The sequence below is a fragment of the Spermophilus citellus genome, assembly GCF_964194105.1.
Source record: "Spermophilus citellus genome assembly, chromosome: 16".
NCBI classification, from domain to species: domain Eukaryota; kingdom Metazoa; phylum Chordata; class Mammalia; order Rodentia; family Sciuridae; genus Spermophilus; species Spermophilus citellus.
Window position 1 is genome coordinate 50,938,913 of NC_138196.1, and position 17,672 is coordinate 50,956,584.

The following is a 17,672-nucleotide window of genomic DNA, read 5'->3' on the forward strand; positions in this document are numbered from 1 at the left end:
GCCAAAGTTTGGAGAGGGACTCGGGGAAAGGAGCATTTGGAAAGGAAACAGCTGCTATGGAGCATACTCAAAATGAAACTAAGACCAAACCTGAGGCAGGAAAAAGACAGTACAAGGAGATTCTAATTCTATTGAGGCTGTGACCACTGACTCCAGTTTCTCTCTCTTCTGCTTGCAGAGATGCCCTGTCCTGAAGGATGACTTTTCCTAGGCCCAGTACCAAGGGGCTAAGTAAGACGTATCCTAGTAACAAATCCCTAAGCACCAAGTGCAAAGGAAGATGAAATTATGAGACTGTCCTGGACTCCTTTGCTTAATTATATTAGTTTTCTTATAGCTATTGTCGAGGTTATCCATAGCCTCCTAAGGGTCTCTGATATGAGAGGGAAAAGGCTTCTGTCCTGTTATCTTTTCTTTTCTTTTTTTAAAGCTCCTCTGTATGTGCTGACATATAGAAAGTGATTTATAAAATATTAAGGGGGAAAAAAACAGAACAAAGACAAAAAAAAAACAGAATATATGATGTAAGGCTTCTCTGGGAGAAAAAGTAGGGTTTTTTTTTGGTCTTGTTTTGTTTTTTATTACAGTTAGACTGATGATTAAGGAAAGCACTGATCAACTCCTTGGAGTGAAAATGGAGAAAAGTAACTTACACTTTTAGTGTATTCACTTCTACACTGTCTAATTGCTTCAAGACTTCTTTAAAAACTAAATGCATTGAGCTGAGGCACAGCTCAGTGGTAGACTATTGGTTTAGCATGTGCAAGGCCCTAGATCAGATCCCTGGCACTGAAAAAAAATCATTTATATTTAATATATTTAAATATATCTCTTGAGCTTTAGCTTCTTTCTCCATAAAAGATTGAGGTGGAGCTGTAAGGTGAATTTCAACTATAAAAGTAGAAAATATATCTATATTTGACTCACTGATCATCTCTATGGACATAACAAGGCTACACCATATAACCTCTCCCTTAGTAAAGGGAGAATTGGGGGGGGGGGGTACAACAGGCAGCAGCACATAAGAACATGGGCAAAGAAAGGCTCCAAAGCAAGAAAGGGCATGAAGAGTCTCAAGCCATCAAAGTCCCTTCTTGGTCATTCATAGTGAGTAGTGGGAGATAATGTGCATAGATGGGGGGAGCAAAACCAGAGAGACCTGGACTGCCAGGCTTAGAACTTTCATCTTTATTTTAAAGTCAATTTGTAGAGGAGAGAAAGAGGGGTACCGGAGATTTGGGGGAGAAGGGGCAATAAAATAAGACCTTTGTCCCTTAGTCATCTTTCTGTATTTCCCTTATTGGCAGATAAGGACTGTTCTCATCCTGCTTTGGAATAGTAAAATTTCAAACCAAACTAGACAGCCAGAAAGAAATTCATGGAAGTAACCTCCTCACAGGACAGCCTTGTGACCACAGAGTACATAGTGTTGCAACTAAGAAGGCTCACCATGAACAGATTGTTCAGTGAGCTAAGCTAACTGAGCAGGAAACTGTCTCCTTGTTACCCCTTCTGAAAAGTCATTCCATATTAAAGGATGCCCATGCCACTTGGAAGATCTTAGGTCCAGGACTTTGACAGTCTCCCCTGCTTACAGTCAATACCTTTAAAGGTTAAAGTCATGGGCCAGAGACATTATAAACTACAGAAAGTCTTTGTAAATGTTAATACTTTTGTTTCCTAAATTTTTTGTCACTTGGAATGATTTCTGATATGAAAAAGATATTTAGTTTAGATTATAAAATAAATTCCTGGCTGGATACTTATACACATCCATCATAAAGGTAGCAGGGAACTTTGTCACCCATGTTTGAATCACAGATACCAAGATCAAATAGATCAATAGAGTGAATGATACCTAAATGTACAATTTTATAGACAAAAATCTAGCCATCACCCAAATTGTACCATAGAACATAAAATCAATGATGATTTTTGTATCTAGTTTCTTAAACTCAACATTATGAGATGAATCTGTAGTACTGAGCACAATATTTTTACCTTATTTTCACAGCTATGTATTATTCCATTGTTTGAATATATCGTAATTTATTAGTCATTTTACTGCCAATGAATGTTTCAGTTGTTTCCAAGTCTCTTATGTTATAAATAATTATGTATGATCACTCTCTTAGATGTTTTTGATTCACATATGTATATATTTCTATTGTCTAGGAGTAAACTTAGTGGGTATAGGGTATATGTCATATTTAGCCTTAATATTAACTGCCAATTTTCCAATGTACCAATTTACATTAGCAACCTATGATTAGTTCCAGATATTTCATATGCTTGATAACTTTTGATAGTATCGTTTTTAAAAGAAGTTATTCCATTAGGTGGCATAGTGGTATGACAATGAGATTTTAACATGCATTGTCTTGACAACTTGTAATGGAGAGCATCTCTTCATGAGGTTATTGACCATTTTCAAAAGTGCCTGTTAAGTCATTTGCCCATGTTTAACAATGGAATTGTATAAAATTTTGGTGATTTGAAAGAGTTATATATATATAGATATATATGCATTTGTATAATTAATTAACAATTGTTATATATGTCTAGATAAAATATAAGTACTTTGTATTTTACAAGTCCTTTCATTACAAGACCTTTGCCAGATATATATTACAATTATCTTTTCTATGTCATTAGATGAGTAGAATGTTTTAAAATTTTAAATTTTTAACAGTTTATTAATCTTTCCATTGTAGATAATACTTTTTGTCCTGTTTAGAAAACTTTTGTCTACTACAAGATAAAAAAGAAAATCTCTCATTGTTAATTTCTAGAAACTTTGTAATTTTACCTTTTGCATTTAGGTATGAGATCCATCTGTAATATATGTGTGTGTGTGTGTGTGTGTGTGTGTGTGTGTGTGCGCGCGCGTGGGGGTAATGACATATCTATTTTTTTTAAAAAAATAATGAATATCCAATTGAATTTAACATAAAAATCAATATGAAGAGATTGACACTTTATAATACTGAGTCTTCCAATTCATGAGTGTGATACATCACTTAATTTATTTGGCTCTTCTTTAGTTTCTTCCAGAAATGTTTTGTAGCTTTCTTTGAGGAGGTCTTTTTTTTTTTTTTTTTTTTTTTAGTTTTAAATTTATTTATTCTAATTTGTTATACATGACAGTAGAATGCATTTCAATTCATGCTACACATACAGAGCACAATTTTTCATATCTCTGGTTGTACACAAATTAGAGTCGCACCATTTGTGTCTTCATACGTGTACTTAGGGTAATGATGTCCATCTCATTCCACAATCTTTCCCACCCTTCCCCTCCCTCTCCTTTGCCCTATCTAAAGTTCCTCCATTCCTCCCATGTTCCACCCCCACCCCCCATTATGGATCAGAATTCACATATCAGTGAAAAGTTCAGCCTTTGGTTTTGGGGGATTGGTTTATGTCACTTAGCATCATATTCTCCAACTCCATCCATTTACCTTCAAATGCCATGATTTTATTCACTTTTAATGCTGAGTAATATTCCATTGTGTGTATATACACCACAGTTTCTTTTTTTTTTAAATTATTTTATTGTTGGTTGTTCAAAACATTACATAGTTCTTATTATACCATATTTCACAGATTGATTCAAGTGGGTTATGAACTCCCATTTTTACCCCATATACAGATTGCTGTGTCACATCAGTTACATTTCCATTGATTTACAAATTGCCTTTCTAGTGACTGATGTATTCTGCTGTCTATCCCATTCTCCACTGTCCCCTCACCCCTCCCCTCCCCTCCCCTCCCCTACTCTCTCTCCATCCCCTCTACTATAAATCGTTTCTTCCACTTATATAATTTTTCTCCTACTCCTCCTTTCCTCTTATATGTAATTGTGTATAACCCTGAGGCTCACCTTCCAGTTCCATGCAATTTCCCTTAACTCTCACTTTCCCTCCCGCCTATCATCCCTGTTTAATGTTATTCTTCTTCTCCAGCTCTTCGTCTCTACCCTGTCCTTGGTTACTCCCCTTATATCAAAGAGGACATTTGACATTTGTTTTTTAGGGATTGGCTAGCTTCACTTAGCATAATCTGCTCTAATGCCATCCATTTCCCTCCAAATTCTATGATTTTGTCATTTCTTATTGCAGAGTAATACTCCATTGTGTATAAATGCCACATTTTTTTAATCCATTCATCTATTGAAGGGCTTCTAGGTTGGTTCCACAATCTTGCTATCATCTTGTAATAGCAAATTCTTAGATGTCGATTTGGTTATGGTGTCCAGCCATTTGGTCAAAGTGTATGTAGTACTTGCCTAGCATGAGTGAGGCTCTGGGTTCAATCCTCAGCATCACAAAGGAAAAAAAAAAAACATTAAACTCAACATAGTTTTCCTGTTTACCAACTTTCTTTCTCATATTGCCTTTGTGTGTACCTCCAAATATCTGTTCCTTGGCCATTACAATTTTTATGATCCTCAGTAGGAAGAGAGGTTTTCTTTAAAGGTCATTGTCTTAGCCCATTTTCTCTTGCTATAACCAAATACCATAGACTGGGTAATTTATAAAGAATAAAGTTTTGGCCTTGGGTTGTGGCTCAGTAGTAGAGCACTTGCCTAGTACCTGTGAGGCACTGGGTTTGATCATCAGCACCACCTTAAAATCAATAAAGTATTCAATTAGATGTTTTAAAAAATAATAAAGGTTCATTTGAGTCATGGTTTGGGGTGTTGGGAAGTTCAAGTTTGAGGATCTATTTGATGGCGGGGACTCTATAGAATCCTGAGGTAGCACAGGGCATCACATGGCAAGATAGGGTAAGTGTGCTAGCTCAAGACTCTTCTAAAAAAAGCCACTAATTGCACCATAGGGGCCCTGCCATCATGACCTCATCTAATCCTAATTACATCCCAAAGGTTCCAATTCCAAATACCACGAACACATGACTTTAGGGATAAGGTTTCCAACACAATCAATTTGGGGGACATACTCAAACCTTGCGATTACCGACATTTTCCATCTGGCTAAATCTTTTGGTCAATTCTTCATTTTATATAAATTGACTTATCAACAGCATTCCAGGTCTGGTCCCTTCTTTGAAACACTTTTCTCTTCATTTAACTTTGAGGATTCCACATTATCTTGATTTTGACTTCCCTTCACCAGCCGTTCATTCTCAGTGTACTTTGCTGGTTTTTCTTCACATCCTAGACCTGCAGACTTTACATGCTCAAATCTCAGAACAGTTTATTAATCTGTTCTCCTTCCCTACTTTTCTACACTCACTGTCTGTCTACACTGACAATGTATCTCATCCATTTCATACCTATGGACTGTATAGACAGTTCCTGACTTATGATGGCTGCACAGAATTTTTCAACTATATAATGATACAAAAGCAACACTGATTCCAAAGAAAACAGAATTTGAACTTTAAATCTTGAATATTTCTTGGGCTTACAATATGCTACAGAATGTTCATGTGATGCTGGGAGTGGCAAGCTACTGTGCCCAGCCAGTCATGCAACCATGAGAGTCAATAACCCTAATGTGTAGTGCATGCATTACCAGGTTTTATTTGGATGCAAGTATTAAAAAAAAAGTACATGAGATGGTCGATATGTTATTATGAATGAGGCTTTGTGTTAGATGATTTTTTCCCAACTCAAGGCTAATGTGACTACTGTGAGAACATTTAAGACAGGCTGGGATAAGCTATGTTGTTTGGTAGGTTAGGTATATTAAATGCATTTTTGACTTATGATATTTTGGATTTATGATAGTTTTATCAGGATGTAACCCCATTTTAAGTTTAGGAGCACCTGTACAAGCAACAATTCCCAAATTATATCTCCAGTCTACACCTCCTCTCCAAACCCCAGCTACAGATATCTGAAGATGTCAGCTACAGTGGTACTCGGTCACATTGCCTTGTTTTGTTTCTCCATAGCATTTATTGCTAGCTGACCTTATAGTATTTTTGTATACGTTTGTTTATAGCATATCTCCTTTACTAAAATCTAAATTCTTTTATAGCAAAACTTTTATTCAGTCCAATACTGAGAACACTTTACACAAACATGGAATTAATATTTTATGAAACAATAAGTTCATGATGATTTTAAGTAGAAATGTCATCTTCTGAAACAGAGATTATAGTGGAGTATTTATAAATGAAGTAAACTTTCACAGATATGTATGTTTATATATTTTGAATTCACTGGGAAAAGCTTTTTATGTAGTTAGAAATAATTGAATGAAGCCTGTGTATTAGAAATTGCAAAGTAGATAGGTATATAAATTATATAAAAATTGAGAGTGTAAAGGTGCTTTTACAAATGCAATGAATTTTTTAAAACTTTCAACACTTTGATATTTTATTAAAAGTTAAGGATTTAAAAATCCTGAACAAGGATCTATAGTCATAATAAAACAATGAAAATGAAAAATATACTGAAATGATTTATATATAGAAATGTACATCTCAATATGGTATAGAAATTCCACTCTAGGTCAGAACAATATATATGAATACTTCCTTTTATATTAAATTTATAAAATCTAACAGTTTTTTGTGATATTTTAGACTTTCCTAGATTATTTTAAAATTTCTTCATTCCTTCTTTGGTTTTGGGTGATCTCAGAAATAACTAAATTTGCCTCTTTTCAATTTTTTAGCAGAGAAATTCTAAGATTCTTTTATCAAAATAGGTAATTGTGGAAATGCTGCTCTAATTTTTACCTTATTAGTTTAAAAAGCACCATCCTTGATATGAGGATTATGTACTAACCTTTCAATCTCATTTAGCCTATAAATAAAATATCTTTTACACAGGTGAAAAAACATTGCTATGGGATAGCACTTTTAGAATCAATAAGAAGAGAACCAAGTCCTTATGTAGTCTCTAACAGCACTTGATCTTCTAATATAAATGTTTAGAAGATAAAGTTCACTATCATTGTATTTGGTTCTATTTTTCAAAGTACTTTTTACCATTATAAAAATAATAAAGAGATTCAGTGATTTTCTAGGAAAAAAGAATTTATCTTGGATGCTCAATCTCTTTGTTAGGTAGGTTGCCTGTCTGCCATCTCCCTTGTAAGATATTTGGGCTGAATAGGAAAGCAGTTGGATGGTGTCTAGAGATTAATATAAAGTTGCTTGAATGGCTGTGAGAGAGCAGAATGGACAACTCTTCTAGCAGCTCTGGGGGACCGGAGAGTAACTAATGAGGGAGTCTGCAAATAGGGGTTCCAGACCACTCACCCATCTAGAAATTACTCAGGCTGGACAACTGATGAACCAAGACTGGTGTTTTCTCTTAAATGTTTCCATAGCTAATGTTGAGTTATTTAGAAAAATTTCAAAATGCTTTTGGTCTTCTTGGTGTGAGAAACTAAGCATTAGCAATATTCACTGGAGTTAGGGAGTTGAGCTCCGTAGACTAGCCACTCCAAAAGAGGTAAAAAGATACTGGTCCTTCTCATTTCCACTCCCTAACATGTTCCCTGGCTATGAAGATGGAGTGGAGCATATAATGGAGAAATCATCAAAGACTCTAGTCCCATTTTTATTTGTTATTCTGTGATTTAAAAAGACAAAAACAAAAACACTAATTCTAGTCTCAGCATGCTTTTTTGTTTTATAGACACAATATCTTTATTTGATTTGTTTATTTTTATGTGGTGCTGAGGATTGAACCCAGTGCCTCATGCGTGCAAGGCAAGTGCTCTACCCCAACCCCTCAGCATTCTTTTTAATTTCCTAACATCTCTAACAGAAAATGATCCTGACCCCTCATAGGCAGAAATGTCTGAAAATAATTTGTCACACATTTATGTGATACACATGTTTTTATGTGTTGCGAGCTATATATAAATTATGGGTTTGTTTGTTCCAAAAAAGCAGGGAAGCTGCTTTTTTGGAAACTCCTGGGTAAAATCCCCGGGCTTCAAGAAATCCCAGATCATGCTGGCACCCTGCCTTACCTCACAGCCTTAGGATCAAACAACACCGCCCAGAGATGGGCATAACCTGCCAAGGGCAACCTCTTTATCTCCACTCTTATCCTGTCCCCAAGGAAGGATATCCCTATGGATCCCCTTTGGTCTGTACCGCTATAAATAAAGCAAGCGCTGGCTTTTATCTCATTGTTAGGAGTCAGACTCATCAAGTCTGCTCAACCCGTCACGCCCCTGCTTTGAAACTATATAATTCTTGGCTTTTTGTCTTTATTTCTTAATATACTACTTTCGTAGCTTTTGTTTCACAGCCAGCCCCTGACCTTTACCCATTCTCTCCATCACACTGGACATGGTCGAGATTTATGTATAAAGTTTAACTTGGATTAGTGAAAAATCAGATTGATAAGGTACAATTATCTGGTAGCAAAGAAAAAAATATGCTGATCTGAGATGAATACAAGGACTTAAGCCACTATAAATCAGCTTTGCCTCCAATTGACTTTTCTCCTTTCCATTCCCCACTCCATTTTCTGCAGTACTGACAGATAGGGAGACATGCACTGAGGAAGATAGAGCAGGGCAGGAAGAGAGGAGGTGGGGAACGGAGCTGCTGCTTTAAGCAAATGGGCTGGGTAGGGACTTTACTGCAGAGGTGACATTAGAGCACAGATGAGATGGTGATGATATAAGGACGATGCTGCTGCAAAGCTTTCTCTCCAGTGCATGGACACTCAGTTGAAATAATGAGGATGAAGCCATATGGAACCAGTTTTAATTATGTTTTGTATTCAGCTTTAAAAATGTATAAATTGAGGACTTTCAAATGCAAGGCTTGGCTTTGAAATAAAAACTAGTAACACACAGTTGGCTTAAAATTAATTAGTCACTGACGATGCACAAAGAATCATAATTAAAGCACTTTTAAACAGATATAACAAAGTCAGCACCGTGACTAGAATAATCAGAACCTTTTCCAAATGGGACAGATTATCTCAAACACAACTTTACTAGTTTTCAGAGAAGGAAGTTATATCTATTAGTGATTAGGATTTTGATGGAATTATTAAGAGAATGAGATTTAAAAAATTAAGGTACAAAGTTACAAAATGGCATAGACCTAGATAATATATATCATATATCATATATATGTGTGCATATAGGCACACACTCTCTGTGTGCATAACTGATAGAATGATGGAACTGAAACACATATTAGATCTTCTGAGCAAGCCTGAAGAACCTCAGGAATGCTCCCAGTAAAGATTAGTGACTTTGACTTTCATGCTCTTTAGAATGTGAGGTGTTCAAATGAAATTACTTATTTTATTTGCATTTCACTCAGGTAGCCTAACATTGCAGACTGTCAGATAAACAGATAAATAGTATAATACTTGTTCTTCCACTTTTCAAGTGAAAAATGGCATGCTGAGGCTTTGGACGCTCCAGTGAGTCCATAGTTCTGGTGAATTAATATCAAGATGCCACTTGGAACCTCTTTCTTGAAGTCACAGTTGTCCTCTGAAAAGATTTAGGCAAATATTGTGAACCTGAAACACAAACCAGAAAGTAATTCTCATTAGAATGTTAAAAGTTCAACCTCTCAAGAGGATTGTTTTGTACATTCCATGTAGATGAGACTTTTTAAAAAATATTTTTATTAGTTGTTGATGAATTTTTAAATATTTATCTATTGGTATGTGGTGCTGAGAATCGAACCCCAGTGCCTCACACATGCTGGGGAAGCACCCTACCACTGAGCCACAAACCCAGCCCAAGATGATACTTTTTAAAAAGGGAAAAAAAAATTTTTTTTTTTGGTGCTGGGGATTGAATCCAGGGCCCTGTGCATGTGACACAAGCACTATACCAACTGAGCTATATCCCCAGCCCCGCCAAAAAATATTTTAATGTTTCCTCTTCCACCAACCAGGCAATTCTTATATACAAAGAATGTCATTTGGAGTCCTGAGAAAAAGAAAGGGTCATTATTATTATTATTATTTTTCCTGCCCAAGTATAAATGGAAAGCTAAGTTAATAACTCCTGGTGCTGCTTGACTTGGAAGCAAAGAGAACAAGGAGGCCAAGTGCCTGCTTGTCAGAGAAAAAGAAAATAAGCCTTAGAAACCCTTATGTACCCCTGGTTGCTTCTATAGAAATGAGAACGATCTCTGACCATCAATGATATCAAAGTTATTGATAAGAGAAGATACTAAGTATTTGGTAGGGAAAGATTAGGAGTGAAGATTTAAAATTGATTCAGAGCCCAGCTCTCTTACCTCCTCTCATTTTTTGTGCATCCAAACAACCTATTAGATATGTCCACTTGTGCTGCAGTAAACATCTCCAAAACTGAGTTCCTCAAAATTCCTTCAGTTCCTTCTTTTGATACCAATGCTACTGGTGGTCCACAGAATCTCAGTTGACAGCCTTCATTCCTTTCTCAAACCTCATGTGGTGTTCATCTCCTCTGGGAAGCCCCTCTGCACCCATTACTGCCTGAAGATTGAGCTAGGTGATCCTGATCACCTCTCATGACCATTTCCATCATCTTCCCCATAAAACCGAAAGATCCTTGAAGCACAAACCAAAGCATTCTGATGTTTTTGTGTTTGTTTGCTTTGTGTGTGTGTGTGTGTGTGTATGTGTGTGTGTAAAAAAGAGAGAGAGAGAGAGAGAGAGAGAGAGAGAGAGAGAGAGGGAGGGAGGGAGGGAGGGAGGGAGGGAGGGAGGGGGAGATGGGGAGGTGTTGAAGATCAAACTCAGGGCATAAACATGGTAGGCAAGTGATCTGCCACTGAGCCACACCCCCACACCCCCAGATCCATTCTTGATATTTTGAATCTTGGCCATTATATCAGAAGCTAGCACAGGGTGAGACTTCCCTGGTATATTGTTACTGAATAATAAACAAATCAGTGCTTACTTTCTCCCGACCATCTACAACTATGTTAGAAGTAATAGTTATAATGCAGCACAGTGGCCATTTACAGGAATCTTATTGTCACTAAAAATGATGGGTAACACTGCTAAGGAACATAAAAAGCAACAAAATCCACAGCAGCCTAGGGCTATTAGTATAAGAGAAAAAACTTCAAAGGGCTAAAGAATCCCTGACATCACTATGCTATAAAACTGAAGAAAGGCTGATTTTTTTTAATATTTGGGGTTTTTTAGTTGTAGGTGGACACAATATCTTTATTTCATTTTTATATGGTGTGGAGGTTGGAACCCAGTGCCTCACCTATGCTACGTAAGCTCTCTACCACTGAGCCACAACCCCAGCCCCCCCAAAGGCTAATATTAACAGTGAAAAATCTGTTATTTAATGCTTAAAATTTACCTATTTTACTTTTAGAATGATATTTAAAATTTCCCTTAACACAATACATTATCCTTGACATTTAAGATTATTTATGATATGAATGGCTTATAATTCTGAGCAAGTAGTATATGCCTGGCATCCAGCTATGTCCTTTTCATAGATTTTCCAACAACTATTTTATCCATATAATCTGTTATAAAATAAGAAACTGACGTTCAGAGAGGTTTGGACTTTCTTAGGGCTGCACATCTTGTCAGTGTAGAGCCAGGGTGGGAACCCAGAAGATTTCAGAACAGCACACCTCACATGATCAGTGCTGCCTCCATGGGAAAAAGGAAATGTTGGTATTAGTTTGAAAATCAAATTATCCCCGGCCTGCATTCAAACTATAATTTTATTAATCAAAAACATACTAGGCTGAAAATATATCTGGAAAGTTTTAGGATAGAAAATAATTAGCAAATTTGTGCTCATTTTCTCAAGCACTGTTATCATTAGATTTTCAAAGATAATATAGGATAAGGGTTTCATTTAGAAGAAAAGCATGAAAACTTGATTGCAGAAAGGATTTTTCTTTTTTTATGAAAATGAGACCCTAGTTCATTAAGAGCACTGATCCATTTTCTCCTTTCAACCCTGCAGCTGCTGTGGCCCCTGCTGGTATGTGCAGGTTTTCTCTTGATAGAATTTCTGAAGGTAGAGCCACAGATCATGGACACTTGCTATTTTCTTCTATATGGTCAAAATAGGCCTATCAGGTAGATTACCTTCAATTTCATTTTATGAAACTTGAAGTTTTGCAAATTCATCATTATCTTTATAAGTAAAAACTGCTGACCTGTTGAGGTCAAGCCCAGTAGCCTAGATCCACCCACATTGGCCTATGTGGGTCCCAGGTACAGCAGGCAAGGTCCACCCATCCCCCAGCGGGGCAGACACCCTCCAGAGCCTAGCCTCTGGCGCAGGACTGCTACTTCAAACCAACAGACTACAGGGAGGTCAAGCCCAGCGACCTAGATCCATCCATTCCAACTTGGGCAGGACCCAGATCCAGGATGCCAGGACACTATAATAACAGAACCCATGAACATCGAAGTTGATGAAATGTTAGAGAAGGAGTTCATATAACAAGCTCTGAAAGAAAATGGATGCCAACCAAGAATCTTATATCCAGAAAAACTAAGCTTTAGATTTGATGATGAAATAAAAACCTTTCATGAAAAACAAAAGTTAAAAAAATTACAACTAGAAAGCCTGCACTACAGAACATCCTCAGCAAAATATTCCAAAAAGAGGAAATGAAAAACAATGATGAAAATCAACAAAGGGAGTGATTACACTATAGAAAAATCAGAAAAAAAACTAAATAGAGGAGAAACCAAGACACATTAAATACCAAAAATAAACAAAAATGGCTAGGAATACAAATCATGTCTCAATAATAACTCTGAATATTAATGGCTTAAACTCACCAATCAAAAGACATAGACTAGCAGATTGGATCAAAAAAAAAAAAAGACTCAATAATATGCTGTCTCCAAGAGACTCATCTCATAGAAAAAGACATCCACAGACTGAAGGTGAAGGGTTAGGAAAAATCATACCACTCACATGAACCACGGAAGCAAGAAGGGGTTTCCATCCTCATATCAAATAAAGCAGACTTCAAACTAAAGTCAATCAAAAAGGATGAAGAAGGACACTACATACTGCTCAAGGGAACCATACATCAACAAGACTTAACAATTATAAATATATGTGCCCCAAACAATGGAGCATCTGCATTCATCAAACAAATTCTTCCCAAGTTCAAGAGTCAAATAGACCACAACACAATAATTTTGGGTGACTTTAACACACCTCTTTCATCACTAGATAGATCTTCCAAACAAAAGCTGAACAAAGAAACTATGAAACCCAATAATACAATCAATAATTTAGACTTAACTGACATACATAGAATAATTCATCCTTCAACAAGAGACTACACTTTCTTCTCAGCAGCACACGGATCCTTCTCTAAAATAGACCATATATTATGCCACAAAGCAACTCTTAGCAAATATAAAAAAGTAGAGATACTACCCTGCATTCTATCAGATGATAATGGAATGAAATTAGAAATCAATGATAAAATAAAAAATAAAATCCACTCCAATACCTAGAGACTAAATTATATGCTACTGAATGAACAATGGGTTACAGAAGACATCAAGGAGGAGATTAAAAAATTTTTAGAGGTGAATGAGACCATAGATACAACATATCGAAATCTCTGGGACACTATGAAGACAGTTCTAAGAGGAAAGTTCATTGCATGGAGTTCATTCTTTAAAAGAAGAAAAAGTCAACAAATAAATGACTTAACATTACATCTCAAAGCCCTAGAAAAAGAGGAACAAATCAACACCAAAAGCAGCAGAAGACAGGAAATAATTAAAATCTTCTCAGAAGATGATATACAATCAATCAACAAATATATGAAAAAATGTTCATTAGCACTAGCAATTAGAGAAATCCAATCAAAACTACTCTAAGATTTCATTTCACTCCAGTCAGAATGGCAGCTATTTATTATGAAGACAAACAACAATAAGTGTTGGCAAGGATGTGGGGGAAAAAGGCACACTCATACATTGCTGGTGGGACTGCAAATTGGTGCAGCCAATATGGAAAGCAGTATGGAGATTCCCTGGAAAATTGGGAATGGAACCACCATTTGACCCAGCTGTCCCTCTCCTTGGTCTATACCCAAAGGACTTCAGAACAGCATACTACATGGAAAAAAACATTTGACAAAATACAGCACATCAATGTTTATAGCCACTGTGGAACCAACCTAGATGCCCTTCAATAGATGAATGGATAAAAAAAAATGTGGCATATATACACAATGGAATATTACTCAGTAATAAAAATAAAAAGAGAATAAAATCATGGCATTTGCAGGTAAGTGGATGAAGAGAAGATAATGCTAAGTGAAATTAGTCAATACCAAAAAACCAAATGCCGAATGTTTTCTTTGATATAAGGAGGCTGATTCATAGTGGGATAAGGAGAGGGAATATGGGAGGGATAGACGAACTCTAGGTAGGGCAGAGAGGTTGGAAGGGAAGGGAGGGGACATGGGGTTATAAGTAATGGTGAAATGAGATGATCATTGTTATCCAAAGTACATGTATGAAGACATGAATTTGTGTGAATATACATTGCATATAACCAGTGATATGAAAAATTGTGCTCTATGTGTGTAATAAGAATTGTAATGCTTTCTGCTGTCATATATAAATTAAAAAATAGTTCTAGGTTAAAAAAAGAATAAAATACTGACCTATCAAAATACTTTGACCTGTCCATGTGTGACCAGAAAATTCCATCTGTGTCAGTGAACCTTTTCGAGGTGTATCCGACTGTTAAGAGGAAAATAAAATAAGGGATGAACTATATTTTTTAAAAAAATCTTTTTTGTTATGTTTTGTTTTGTTTTAATCAAAGTTATGGTTAACAGCAGACCTACCCGGAATGTATGGGTTGTGTTGGGCCTTGAAAGTTGTTCCAGGGTAATGGTTTTTTCTCGAAGAGGGGATCTTTCTATGCCATCAGGCATTGCACTTGACACATGGTTTTGGGGATACCTTCCCCTGTACTGAATGAAGAATAATACACGCTTGTTTAAAAGAAATACATTCCTTAGAAAGACATAACAACATCTCTGGATGCTTCAATCATTCACTTATTTATTCAGTGAGTTACTTACTTTAAAATACTTATTTAAATTTGCCAAATACAAGGACTTCTAAATATCGACATGTTTTAATTACATCATTACATTATTCAGTCCCCCCAAAAGGTAATGCCATAATAGGTAAATAGGTATCAAAAACCTTAACCACACAAAATTCTTAACAGTAAATTTTATTAGAAATGTAATTCTGGGCTTGGGAAGCATTTGCCTTGTTTTATTATTTCATCCTCAGGTTTACACATTCAAGTTTTGCCACTCTGGCCTTCTGGGGACAGGTTCTATTGCTGTGATTAAGGTGGCAGAAAAGAATGTGAGAGAAAACCCTAACTTAGTGTTTTGTTTTGTTTTTTTTTTTTTTCTCTCTTTCTGTCCTATGCTCCTCTAACAGGTCGTCCTTTCATGTTTCATACAAAAGACACAAATTACTTGTTTCAGAGTGAGGCGTGTGGATCATTGTAAATCTGTGAGAAACCTGGTTACCCCTACTACCAAGAGCATGGGTGCACTGAGTTTGAGTGAGAAAGACACTGCCTCTGTACTGAAATAAATATGGCAAAACTCAGCTGCAAAAATAAGAGCTGATAAAAATCATAAAGGTAGGGCTGAGGTTGTGGCTCAGTGGCAGAGCACTTGCCTCGCACGTGTGAGGCACTGGGTTCAATCCTCAGCACCAAATACAATAAATAAATAAAAAATAAAGATTTAAAAAAATTGACAGGGATAATAATTTACTGAGCTCCTAGTTTACGTCAGTCATTATATCATACATTTAAAATGTATGCGTTCATCTAATCCTTCTAACAATTCCTCGAGGCAGGAATTGCTATTACCCTTTTATAGATGAAAAAACTAAGGTTCAGGGAGATGAAAACAAACTTGTACCAAATCAGTGGGTCTGCATGGCAGGATGGAGACATGGCTCTGCCTGTCTCTTGACCTAACCTCCATGCTCTTTTCTTCATTGTCTATCTCCTTGACACCTGAACTTTCTGTTTTAGCTCAAGACCAATTTTTATATCATCCCCCTCTAAAGTCTCATGAGCCATTTATATTCTAGAAGTGGATTATGAAGACATTTTGGATGCAGGCATTTTGGATGTTCTGACTTCTCTTGGAAGTGCCAGGATTGTTCTGGTTTACTTGTTTTCCCACAGATTAACTAAAATGGTTGCACTTATAATGAAATCTGTCTTACGGAAACGGAGCGGGATCCGGAAACAGCTGTGATCTGCTCCCCAGCCTCTGAGCCTATCGGGGGCAACCTGCTCCAGGAGGTTTGAACGGGTGGGGAAGATACGTGGTCTAGGCCAGTTTGCCTGTAAACACAACAACATGCAACTGAGTACCCAAGTGCAGAGGGGTCAGCCCCTAGCAGGCAATTCCAATCTGAGCTGCCAATCATGACGTGCCTTCCAAAAGCAATGTTCAAGGAAAAAAAGCCATGCTTCAGGGAGATGGGAGATGAGACAGGGACCAGCAGCTCCAGTCACACTGCCCCTATTTAGCAGTGGCTGTCAATCTGGATTGCCCAAGTGCTCAGCCACACTGGGAACTGTACAGATCGAAGAAGAAACTGAAGATCTAGCTCCTTCCTATGACCAGCTATTGAAAACACAAGTAATTAGAGATCAATGAAATAGTGTGTGTGTATATATGTGTGTATATATATATATATATATATATATATATATATATATTATGACTTATATATATTTAAGAAAAGTCATAATCCATAAGAGGCACAATTAATTATCAATGCACAGGGCTTAGATGAAGAAGAATACAGAATTTTATGTGAAGTCATAAAAAGGTGATATGAAATTAGAGGCAAAAAGATATTCTCTGGTAGGAAAACTAAATATCACGAAGATTTCAGTTTTCCAACATTCTTTATAGATTTAACACTATATGCCCAATGTGTATGCTCTGTTTAAATTTGACACTTCGATTGTAAAGATTATTTGTTTTAAATTTGTACCAAATCAGTGGGTCAAATCACATTGCCCCTATTTAGCAGGGGCTGTCAATCAGCCACTGACTAAATTCTAATAAAAGAAGAGTAATGACAGGAGACTGTCCCTATCAGATAATAACATTCAAAAATTAAATTGTTTTTTGCACAGGAATAGATAAGACATTCTAGAAACAGATTCAAAATTATTTATTCATTAATAACAAAGTCATGAAAGTTATAGTAGGAGACTTTTTAACCTATAAAGCTATAAAGTTTTTAAAAAGTATATGCAGGACCTCAACTTCAGAGACCAAGGAGAAGGAGACTTATATTGCCAGTGGGACTATAAATTTGTACAACTGTTGCAGGAAGTACTTTGGCAAAATATTTCAAGAACCTAAAAAATATCCATAACCTTTGACCTGTTCATTTTCCTTCTAGGATTGTATCATTAGGAAAGAATTTAAGGATATCTTTTCGGAGACTGATATCAAATTATTTCCACTGCACATCATCAAAATGAAAATATAGAAAAGAGTGAAATTTCATAGATAGGGAAATACTTAATAAATTATGATATACCCACATGATGAGTAGTCATTAAAATCATGCTTTTAAAAAAATTTGAGAACTGAAATATAAATGATATAATGTTAAGTGAAAAAAGTATACAAAAAAGCACTATATTACACAACAGTAAGATAGTGTTAGG

At 36.2% G+C, this 17,672-nt stretch overlaps 2 protein-coding genes across 5 annotated transcripts in view; one reads left to right on the forward strand and one right to left on the reverse strand.

The window, feature by feature from the left end:
• LOC308634840 (uncharacterized protein) overlaps positions 1 to 17,672 on the forward strand; it is a gene marked incomplete at its 5' end in the record, with an annotated part of 32,982 nt that overhangs the window by 7,074 nt on the left and 8,236 nt on the right. The gene's annotated exons all lie outside the window — the stretch shown is intronic.
• FAM149A (family with sequence similarity 149 member A) overlaps positions 6,321 to 17,672 on the reverse strand; it is a 54,763-nt gene continuing 43,411 nt past the window's right edge. For both annotated transcript variants that reach the window (XM_081268952.1, XM_081268953.1), the window contains exons 11-14: positions 16,202 to 16,322; positions 14,779 to 14,907; positions 14,593 to 14,671; positions 6,321 to 9,484 (exon numbers count right to left, since the gene is read on the reverse strand). In XM_081268952.1, coding sequence (XP_081125078.1) covers positions 9,411 to 9,484; positions 14,593 to 14,671; positions 14,779 to 14,907; positions 16,202 to 16,322 — 403 coding nt within the window. In that variant the 3' untranslated portion in view covers positions 6,321 to 9,410. The remainder of the gene's footprint in view (positions 9,485 to 14,592; positions 14,672 to 14,778; positions 14,908 to 16,201; positions 16,323 to 17,672) is intronic.